Consider the following 12,028-nt stretch of genomic DNA (forward strand, 5'->3'; position numbering starts at 1 on the left):
GAGAGGGAGTGAGAGAGGGAGAGAGGGAGATAGAGAGATGATGGAGCGAGAGTGAGAGAGATGGAGATAGAGAGAATGAATATTAAATAAATGTGGTTTTAGTGGGAAGAGTGTGGAAAAGAAAGTTAAGGAAACAGAGTAAGAGATAGAGATAGATAGATAGATAGATAGAGTGAGAGAGTGATAGAGAGAGAGAGAGAGAGAGAGAGAGAGAGAGAGAGAGAGAGAGAAAGAAAAACACAAACAAAGTGAACAAGAGGGAGAGGGAAAATGAATGATCAAATGAATGCGGTTTTAGTGGTAAGTGGGGAAGAAAAAGTTAGAGAAATAGAGAGGAACAGAGAGAGAAAGAGAGAAAGAGAAAATTGAATTGAAACGCTTTATTTACAATACTCGCAGATTTAGGCCATATTGACCCCACTTGCAATCGGTTTCACACAATAAACAAACAAAATGATTATGGAACATCCATATTTTTTGCTTTAATCAGTTTCAATTGTGTTATAAACAATGCAAGATTTCAACTTACAATAATTACAACTAAAAAACAAACACAAATATAAAAGAAATTTAAAACAAAGTGAAAACTATAAAGTTAGTGAACGCATATATGAAGGGGTATTTGGTAGAAAGAAAAAATTGTTAAATTTAAATTAAAAACAAAAAACAAAATGAAACATAATAAACTAAGATTTTTGTAAACATACTGTAAAATTTATATGTAGACATAATATAAAAATTGTATGTAGATTGATAGGACAGGTGCTGTTTGATTATGCATCTTTGGAAATTAGTATTTATTTTAATTTATTTTTGAATAATTTTTCGTTTTTTACATTTTTCATATGATGCTATATTTTTTATGATCCTAATGCTTTTTAGTAAAAAAGAGTTGCTAAGAGTTTTTGTTTTATGTTTTCGAATTAAGAACTGATTTGAATGTCGAGTATTAATATTGTGANGTTATATATATATATATAGAGAGAGAGAGAGAGAGAGGAGTGAGAGAGAGAATGAATGATCAAAGAATACGGTTTTAGTTTGAATCACAGAATTAATCTTAATCCCAAATAAAGAGAGGGTTGGTGGGAATAGAAGAGAACAAGAAATAGAGAGTATGAGAGAGAAGGACAGAGAGGGAAAAAAGAGGGAAGAGAGGAGATAATAGGAGTAAGAGAAGATAAAGTAAGAGCGTGAGAAAATAGGAGATAGAGATTAGAGGAAGAGATGGATAGAAAGAGAGAGAGAAAGAGAGAGAGAGAGAGAGAGAGAGAGAGAGAGAGGTAAAGAGAGGGTAAGATAGAGAGTATAAGAAAGACAGAACAAAGAGGGGGAGAGCTAAGTGAGAGTGAGATAGTAAGAAACATAGTAAGAGAGAGAGAGAGAGAGAGAGAGAGAGAGAGAGAGTGAGTGAGAGAGAGTGAAGGGAATCTAGAGATTGAGATAGTGTAAGAGACAGAAAAATATAGAGATTGAGAGAAAAATAGATAGATAGAGATGGAGATAGAGATAGATAAAAAGAGAGAGTGAGAACGAGAAAGAAAGAGAGAGAGTGAGAGAGAGAGAGAGAGATCACTGAAGAATTGGTGAACATAGAAGATACTTGAAAGAATAGTTACGGGAAAGAGAAAGGGAAAAAGGAAAATAGGTAGATAGGTACATAGTTAAAGAGAGGAGAAAGAGAGAGGGTGAGAGACACTGATAGCTCTGAAGAAAGAAGACATTTGAAAGAGAAGTGAAGGAAAAGAGAAAAGAAGAGAGAGAGAGGGACAGTGCGCGAGAGAGAAAGTGAAAGAGAGGGACAATGAGTGAACTGAACTTTTATTTTTTATGTGACCAAATTTAGGACCGTACTTCCTTCAGAGTGAGTTAGAGGGGCAGAGACGAATGATCGTTTTTATGTTGAGACATTGAATGGATGAGAGTTAGTTTCTTCCCAAAACTTTAGATATAACCGTCAGGCAATAACTATAAAATAGTTTTATTCAATAGATCAGGTAACTTCTAATTCGGTGACTCATAAATTTATCAGAGTGTATAAAAACTTCATTAGTCTGTGCGGATAAATCGATTGCCGTTTCTGCTTTCCAAACACGAGCGGGCCTGTGTGAAAACTTAACTAAGTAATAGTTTCCCCCTTTTCAAACTAGCCCTCGGGGCAAAATCGATCTTCAGTATAGGACATCTGATTGTCATTACGCCAGGTAGAAAGGAGAATAAATTTAAGATGGCTCCTGGTAAAAGTATATTCTTGGCGTGTTATGATCATCAGGGTATAAAATAAAATATAGCAAAACTCTTGGCTATTTTTTAGAAGAGTGAATGCACACTAGGAAAATACAAGTGGGAGGTAAACCACTGGTTAACCACTTTACTATAGCTTTTCGATGTTATTAACAATTAAAAGTTAAAGGCTGCGCCGGGATTCAAACCCAGAACCATATATGTGGCAAATACGAGTCGGATGCTCTAACCACTTGGCCTCCGCGGTCCCCTAATTTGCAACTATACACAACAATATATAATAAGCAAATCTGCTGAATGTGGTCTCATGGCGTGAGAAGTGTGAACGAGGGTCACCCAGTGGTGCTACCGTAAATATTTACTGTTTTGGGTCCATTGTTCTCGCTAATCCCTGAGACATAGTTGCTAAATTATTCCTAGATAAACAGCATACAATAGTATATATATTAGAACGCTTTTTGATGAGAAGATTTGAACACAATTATTTTTTACAGCTTTACGGCAATTTTGGACAACGGTGCGCCATTCCCAGCTTATAAACCCTAAGATATGTGAAATGCCTATGGCGCTTTCCGTTCACTGCCGGTTTTTCTAAAATGAGGACCCTTTAGAATGGATTTTTGTCGATACCAAAATACAATTTACATTGTTCCAATTATACAAATACATGTAGGATGTGAAAAAAATTTAAACAATGTTAATAAACCTCAGGCCCTGAAGATGATCTCAATAAAGATCGAAACGTTGCACGAGGCAAAAAGGCAACGTTGAAAAGCACGATAAAGAAAATGTTTTTCTAAAACCTACTTCAGACCAGACTGCATCTCATGATATCCAAATTATCTCCAGTAACTTATGACAAGGAATGCTAGTGTGTATAGTGTCAGTTGGGATATATTACAACATTAATATTGTAATAAAACAAAATAATAAAAGATTCAAAATTCTCATTCAAGATTCAGTAAATCATAACTTTTAACCCTTCGGTAATCCCTGGTATTATTCATTTTCGGTTCCTAAATGATTTATTTAGTGATTTTTGGGTTTTTTTCCAATTTTTTTGGTCGAAAAGCATATCCATCATTATAACGCAAACAAGCTTCTAAATGTTTTTACGTACGAGTCAAACTGTTTACAACCGTGCGTATTGATCTCTTCCCTTTCAATTTGAACTCGATGATTTAGGAACGGCTCTGAGGATTTACCATTTTACCCCGGAGAAAATAACTCCACTTTGATTTATTCGTTTTGACGAGAAACGGAACCATTCGTGTGCCGTCTGGGGAGGCGTTTAACCTCACCATCACTTTGTTCGCCCTGCCGAAAGACGTTTACTTGAACAAATTGCTCAAAACATTTATGAATAAGAGAAAGGGAGAGTTATTGAGAGAGAGAGAGAGAGAGAGAGAGAGAGAGAGAGAGAGAGAGAGCGAGCTGATGAAGAAAGGCAGTACGATCGAGGAATTAACAGAAACGAGCCAATTTTACCAATCGTATAAAAGATCGGAGTAACTTTACAGCATATTATTCTAAACACACTCGCTTTTTTATACATTCTTTCTCAATTAACATACCATTTAATTAAGTAGGGAGATCGAGTAGGCATATTCCTCCACCCTTTATACATTTCTCATATCGTATAGCATTCCTACACGTTCTCTATATGGAGCCAAGAAAGACATCCTTCCTTGTCCACAAGTAGGACAAATGGAACAACCTTGTTCTACAGCCTTTTTCTATTCGGACTTTTGCCCAAAAGTGTTCGTGTGTCGACGGCGACTGATTTTCAGTTGGGTTTGATAGGTTCTTCTGCGATTTAGACTGGAGCCCACCCACTGACTGTGTACTTGGCGCGAAAGCTTCTCGAACGATTCCACTGACGCTGCCAACCTTTGCCATATTCTTTCTTGCTAGTTTGGAGGTGGCATTCCTACACGCTCACTATAGAGATCCAAAGATATTGTAAGCAGGGGAGACGGCGCGCCGGATCGAACAATCACTCTATATTCTAGCAAACACTGAGTTGTCGGCGTAAGCACCTCGCTACTTATTTTTGTGAGGGGAGGGTAAGGTTCGAGAATTTGATAAATTAGAAAGTATATCTTAACATTTATTTGAACACAATTCCGCTTTTTACATATGCACAAAAAATAACAATATATCAGATAAGTCAGCCACAAACGACGCTAGCCACGATCAGCGTCCTCAGCATCTTCTGAGTCCTTGCGGTATCTCGACCGTCGGCCTCATCGAATGAGTCGCAACGGCTGGTCCTCGCTGGCTATGGCTGGGTGAGATCGCTGGTTAAGTCCCAGACTGAGATTTGCTTCTTGAACTAGACTCACTGTTTTGAGCCTTTGAACTAAACTCACTTGGTTGGAACCCTTGACCTGGACTCACTGGTTTGAGCTCCTGAACGGGACTGATTGGTGTGAGCACCTGGACTAGACTGACTGGTGTGAGCCCTTGAACTACACTCACTGGTTGGAACCCTTGACCTGGACTCACTGGTTTGAGCCCCTGAACGGGACTGATTGGTGTGAGCCTCTGAACTGGACTCACTGGTGTGAACCCGGAATGAGACTCATTGGGGTGAGCCCTTCGACGAGATTTTCACTGAGATGAGCCCTTGTCCTAGACTCCTGGTTTCAGCCCGTGGACGAGACTCACTGGTTTGAGCCCCTGAACTAGATTGATTTTTTTTTAAGCTTTCTGCATAAAAGAAAATTCTGCTCCTAATTTGTCACATTGTTTTTATCTATATTTTTGAATTAAGAATACCAATAAGAGGTAAACAAACTTTATCCTTAAATCAAAACAAGGATAAAGGTTTAAAATGTTTATTCAGTCTCATTTGAATTCTGAAACAATAAACTGTTTAGTTTTTATCACTTAGTGCTGACGATGTTGCGCGTGGTATGGCACTTATTGAAGATGGACGACCATCAGGTGCGGCTATTGCCCTCGGAGTTCCCTACGAAACTCTGCGAGACCCCGATAGACATTCTAGAAACTGGGTCATACCATAGTAGGCCCAGTTCTGGGCGCTCTATGGAAACAGAACCAAAGGATGACCGTTTTTTGATTTTGAGAATTTTTCGAAACCGGCACCTTACTTTTGTTCAAGCGATTCATCAGCTCCAGGATGTTCGAAGTGTCCAAATTTCTGAACGCACTGCTCGAAGAAGATTAAAGGTCTTTGCCCCAACGTATCAACTAGGACCGTGTCAGGCACGAAAAAAAAACGGTCCTGTCACTACTATGCCCACTGCAACGGATGAACCGCGTTCTATACCCGTTTGTAACACGCATGTAAAAACGTTTAGTAGCCGTCCTGCTTCAGTCGCTGCCGTACATTTCTTTTTTAAAAACGCGTCGTTTGTGAACTTTTGTTTTCTTGTGTGGAGTGAATTTGTTAAATAAAGTATGGCTATTAGAAAATTATCTATACGAGAATTGGCCATGATTGCCATTATTTTGGACGAGGAAGAGGAAAAAAAAAACACTAGATGTTGTAAATTGTATAAAAACTCGTAATTACGAACATATTCTATTAGTTGTTTATCCTCCATTTTTATGAAGACACAAACACTCACAATACAATAGAACACAAACACAGATCTCTTCGTCAAATGCAAAGAACTTATGTTGAACGGGACAGCAACACAGTAGGCCGGATGCGCACAACGGACCGACACCTGCAAAATATTCTCGGCAGCCGATTTTTGACTGAACGGCACGGTACGGTGTTGGCCGGTGACGGAACGGTTTAGTGGGCATTTTCTAATACTAAATGATGTAAAGAATATTTATTTGCATGTGTCGGTACGGTTACGGTCCTAGTATGATACGTTCTAGTGGGCAAAGAACTTTAATCAATATGACTGGCTTTTCGCCCGGTAAGAGGACCAGAATTGACCAGAACAGACAGAGTTGCACGGCACCCATTTGATCGAGAACACAGCCATTGGTCTTTGGACGACTGGTCTTCTGTACTTTTTACAGATGAGGGTATATTTGCTCTACGATCTCCAGATGGCCGTGAAAAAGTGTGGAGAACGCAAAGGTAAGAAGCCTGAAATTTTTCCCAGAGCCGACCTTTTGAGGGTAGCTCAATGATGGTGTGGGCGGAAATTTCAACGGAGAGTCGTACAGAGTTGGTTTTTGTTCGTGGAGGGTCTTTGACGGCCACTCGCCATGTGGATGAAATTTTGGAACATCATGCGTTGCCTATCCTCGATGAAATCAACGTAAATCCGCTGATCTAATGCACGATAATTCCCGTCCACATGTCGCTCGCATAGTACAAAGAACTTTCAACAGCATAACATCAGGGTTTTAGCCTGGCCAGCCCATTCTCCAGACTTGACCCCCGACTAATAGGATAACCTCAAAAGACGAATAAGAGCACGTCCATCACTTCCTCTTCACACTTTACGATCATGAAAGAACTCTTCGTGAAGAATGGGCTAACCTCCAGCAAAGGGACATTTTCAGACTGGTAGAAAGTATGCCGAGGCGTCTTCGGCAAGAGGAAACACGCGATATTGAAATGTTAATAAAAAACCTGAAATAAAATTAAAACAAATTTTTTCTGTCCGACTTTTTTTTCATTTTTGATTTGCCTTAGCAATTTACATTTTTTAACTTATTTAGACAAAGACTCAATTAGTAAACGTTAAAAAACGTGAAACTTTGATTACTGTATAAAAATATATACAAATTACGTTACCTTACAAGTGGGTGGAATTTTTTGCAGGTCAATGTATGAATCACAACCACGGAATTAAACGTTTCAGGTGGTTTTATTGATTACAACCTTATTTTTTTCCTATTGACGAACTCTCATCAACGAAGTTGAACTTTGACATTACACTGTCAAACACTTGAGCCAATATTAAATTTGTATACCCAGAGGAACTATTAATTTTTAAGCGAAACACAGGACATCGGGTTAAAACAAATTGATAATCCTGTAGAATTTTTTTTTATTCCTTTGAAAATTCGTATCAGCGGTTTTAAAAGGTTTAAGCGACTTCGCACGAATCCAAATTGTTTTTTGTTATTGTTTTCAAGAATATGTTTTGATTTTTATTAAAGTCCCATTTAAGGGCTTTAAAAACTGCCTAAAACAAATCCAAATTGTCTTCTTTTTTCGAAAATTACTCCTTTACCGTTGAGATTTGGACAGGGGTTTATATAGCAATTTTTTTGTTGCATATGGTGAGTAGAAATACCCCTGAAATTTTTGACACTTATCGCCAGTCACCCTGTATTTGGTCTACTTTACTGAGAGTGTCACTTTTACTCACTACTATTACTAATGATTAGAAATTTGTTAATAAAAGAAATAATTATTCAGAAATCGTGAGATGCGGTCTGGAGTGATGTAGGTTTCAGAAAAACATTTTCTTTTGCCCTGAAGATGATCTCAATAAAGATCGAAACGTTGGCACGATAAAGAAAATGTTTTTCTGAAACCTACATCACACCAAACCGCATCTCACGATTTCTGAATAATTATCGATTAACTGTCACTAATCACCACACAATAAAAGAAATATTAATAATTACATATACTTTTGTAGATCATTGGTCATAGTTTAGTCCATTGGATTCCAATGGAAATTTCACGGAATTACTTTTTGAGAAAACTATCGAGCATTTCATTCCGAAAGATTATCTACATATATACATTCAGGATTCCATTTCTCTGAAAGTTAGACATGAGAGAACGATAGATAGGGTTAGATTAATTCACTATTATTTCTCTGAAGTGTTCTTAAATCTCAATAACAAAATTATAACAAAGAGGTACATTTCATTATATTCTTGCAGTGTGAAAGAAAATTACGTACCAGTTTCGAATGATGCGTCGAAGCACAGATGTCCTTTTTTCGCTTTTCCTGAGTGGCCTGGGGGGCGCATAACGACCCTGGTCACGTTGCCCATGCTGCCTTCATTTTCGCTATCTTCGCTCTCTGCAACAAAAAAGTTCCATAATTTTTAAATTCCCGGCTCGATGGTCGCAGAGGGCGTGTGTGTGTGTGTGTGTGTGTGAATATTTTGCCTACGTGGAAAGCCTGAATTTCGTCGTTTCAATTAACTATCATTTTACGCCCTGTGTTTTGAAGCGTAATTGTATTTAATCAACCTCCCGCCTCTCGTGACAGTTCATTAAGCTCTAGATAATTCCATGCAAACAGGGAGGAGAGGAAGTGCTGGGCTGCTGTGCTTTAATTAAATCACAAATGTACTTTCCCTTCTAGTTTAACTGTGATTTTTCAATGTTTCCTTTTATTTTTAAGAAACAGGGGTGGAGTGAAAAAAAAACTTTATTTACATACTGTTATGGTACTACTTCGTTATGTTTGCTACCTCCTATTAATTAGGCTTTTGTTTTATCGCATACATGAATTTGTATGGCCAATTCATTATAAAAACGGTACATTTTTTTAAATTTAAATTTGAAATTCAACTCCGACGCCGGATTTCAATTGTAAATTTTAACATAAATAATACTGTACAATATTGAACCATAAAATATCAAACACGACTAAAGCCAGAAACAGACTTACCCGATGCTACGCCATGCGACGCTACCCGACGCTACGCCATGCGACGCTACCCGACGCAAATCCAAACTCCAATTTTCCATAAGATTGTATTACCTCCGTGCACATCTGCCCGATGCCACGCAACGCTACCCTATGCTACGCTACGCGAACCCCACTGTCCACATTGTCGTCGGGTAGCAGCGAGTACAGTCGAAGACAAAAGAACCGGACACTCATATTTTTATTCAAACTACATGTATTATTGTTGTTATATTAATACCTATTTTAATATAAACCAAATTAACTGTGATTAACCAAGATCAAAAATTCATTAGTTTTTATTTTAAAAAATTAATTTTAATGGTTTGGTAGAAAATTAATCAAAACACCGGAATACGATTTTTTGATATAATGAACTTAACTAACAATATTTATTGTACTCGCTTCGACGGTACATATACTAAAATTGGAACAATTTATTACACGGTTTTGCTCATAAAATTTAATTAACAATGTATTTCATAGTTTTGCTCGTAAAATTACACCATTTTCTAATGTCGGGTAGCATCAGAACAGGACACTCATATTTTTTGTAGCTTTTTTCAAACTAAGTACATGTAATTTTGTCGTTATATTAATTACAACATGTTATTTTAATGTAAACCAAATTAAACGAGATCAAAAATGCATAAGTTTTTTTAACATTGTTTAATTAGATGGTTAGGAGTAACTTTATTTAAAACAATTAAGTTTAACAAACAATTTATTAGATGGTTTGCTCATAAAACTTAACTAAAAATTTATTACAAGGTTTTGCTCAAAATAGTGCATTAAGAACAAAAGATGCGTTGCGATTGTGCTAGTGATTATTGTGATAAACGCTGTGGACTGTACGCGACGTTTGCGTCGGATAGATGTGCACACCCCACCAAAACGTGGCAAGGCGTCGGGTAGCATCGGGTAGCGTCGCATGGCGTAGCATCGGGTAAGTGTGTTCCTGGCTTAAAGCAGTGTATCGCAGCTTCGTGGTCGCTCCCGCCCCAGTGGTTTTGACTCTCTCTTGGGGTGATTCAGGACGATGGTTCTCCATCGACCCTATCGTTGTGCATTTTTTGGAAAGATACCATGAACTGGTCTCTGCAAATGGTTTTTGTATGGGTAGCCGGATATGTAGGTTTGGAGGATAACGGAAAGACTATCACCGGGACGTCTCGACCTCCGGACTGAACCAACTCGATTGGATAGCATGATGCTGAAATGCGATAAAAAACATGATGAATATGGCAGCATCATAGGGCCGGATCGGGAGTGAAGAGATCAAGGGCATTGTCGAAAGGTCGGAGGATCTGACTCGTAGAAGAAGGGTCATCCTCACCCGTCAAGTCTTCAAGTCAATTAAGACTAGACCAGGTGAGGTCGACACATGAACACTTATACTTGTGCCAAAGCCCGCATGACCTTCATATAGAGAAAGGATCCCACCTAATTGAAAGGTGCCACTCCTGGATAGCCTGTATTTCGGTCTCCTGGTCCTGTTTTTGCAAATCCCGAAAACTTCACTTTGAATCTATTTCCAATTACAATTTTTTTTTCTTCTCCTGGTATTATTCATGATTACTAAAAGGACGGTTTTCCTTATCAGCTGTCTCATACCACCTGCATTGGCTTATCGGAAAGCTTCATCTAACTCTATATGGCCAATAAAATTCTTTGGGGGATCTTAGATCCTTGTGCCCTTCTCCATATATTTATTTACCGATGTTCTAAGGTGATGAAGGTGTACGATGGGCTTCGTACGATGTCCAGACAAAAGAGAATGGAAAATACAAACTGAATGAATAACTATCTTTTCAGCGGAACTAAATCGGCATTGGATGCCATATTGGGAGGAAATTTGATGGAAGAGAAAGTGTTTATCCTGACGGATTCAAGGAGCTCGGTGGAGAGCATTAAAAATTTCAACTTACAGTCAGGTTGCTTCTATACGGTGTCCAAAATTATGGTACTCAGCCATAGACTATTAGAACGGCACCTTCTGTTGGGTACGGGGTCCTGGAGAAGTCCAAGGCAAGCTGTGAAAAAAGGGCGAAATTTAAAATCCGCCATCCCAGTTGAGGAGTTCAAAGGCAGTTTACAAAAGGAAGTATATGGCACTTTGGAGAAGCAACTAGACTCCTGCTCCACTGGTAAATTTTACAGAAATACCGATGATCAGGAGGAGGCCTTAAATTTCCAATGTCTAAAACAAAGTGTACTACAATAAATAGAATCCGGTCTAACCACGGAATAAGTGGAATATATTTGAAGAAAATAGGGCAAAGACGTCCTATGTTTAGTATGCGAAGAGAGGAAAGACCTGGAACATGTCATAATGAAAAGCAAAAAGTATAATAGTGAAAGAACAAAAATGTTGGACAGACTGTAAAGAATTGGAAAGCTGATGAAACCGTTTAATTATATATCCGTACTACAATTAAATGAATTGGAAGTGTACAATGTTGTTTTAGATTTCCCAATGGCTACGGACTTAAAAATTTGATCAAAAAGGGTTACAGATAGTCTCTGAGCCAATTGCCAAAAAAGCAAAAAAAAGACATCCAATAACACGTAATCAATTGCCTTTGCACTATGATGGATTAACGAAGAATAAAAAAATCTACAATCAAAAGAAGGTACAGAAGAAACAGGATTTTTAATATATTACAAAAATTGCTAAATTTTACGATTATTGAGTGACAAATACTTGATTGAGTCTAAAATTTCTAGCATTGTATAAATTCACTTTTATCACGTCCTGCATGTATTTGTATAATTTAAACAATGTTTGTAAATCCCAGGTTCTGAAGATGATCTCTATAAAGATCGAAACGTGACAAGACAAAGAAAATGTTTTTCTAAAACCTACGTCACATCAGACCGCATGTCATGATACCCAAATAATCATTAACTAACGGCCACTAAACACCACACACTAAATTTTACATTACTATATTATTCAGATTACGAATTGGCTTAATTTTCATGTCGAAGCATATGTAATTAACCATACCAGCGTTATACTAGAAGTGTAGTCAGTAATCGGCAGAAAACGATAACATTTATTATTTCAAACAATAATCCTCGTGTTATTTTAGGGATTTTTTCCCCCGGCGAGATGCGTAACGCTAAACCCAAACGAAAACTCTCGGAGAAATGATCCTCGACGAAATTGCACCGCCTGAAAACAT

General features: G+C 37.8%; 1 protein-coding gene across 1 annotated transcript in view; it reads right to left on the reverse strand.

The window, feature by feature from the left end:
• LOC106671609 (cytosolic carboxypeptidase 6) overlaps window positions 1–12,028 on the reverse strand; it is a 122,240-nt gene that overhangs the window by 97,267 nt on the left and 12,945 nt on the right. Inside the window, exons 2-3 of the mRNA XM_024229924.1 lie at window positions 9,926–10,053; window positions 8,103–8,225 (exon numbers count right to left, since the gene is read on the reverse strand). Of these exons, the coding sequence (XP_024085692.1) occupies window positions 8,103–8,225; window positions 9,926–10,053 (251 nt within the window). The remainder of the gene's footprint in view (window positions 1–8,102; window positions 8,226–9,925; window positions 10,054–12,028) is intronic.

This window comes from Cimex lectularius, unplaced genomic scaffold, assembly GCF_000648675.2.
Source record: "Cimex lectularius strain Harlan isolate CLEC.00 unplaced genomic scaffold, Clec_2.1 scaffold429, whole genome shotgun sequence".
Taxonomy (NCBI): domain Eukaryota; kingdom Metazoa; phylum Arthropoda; class Insecta; order Hemiptera; family Cimicidae; genus Cimex; species Cimex lectularius.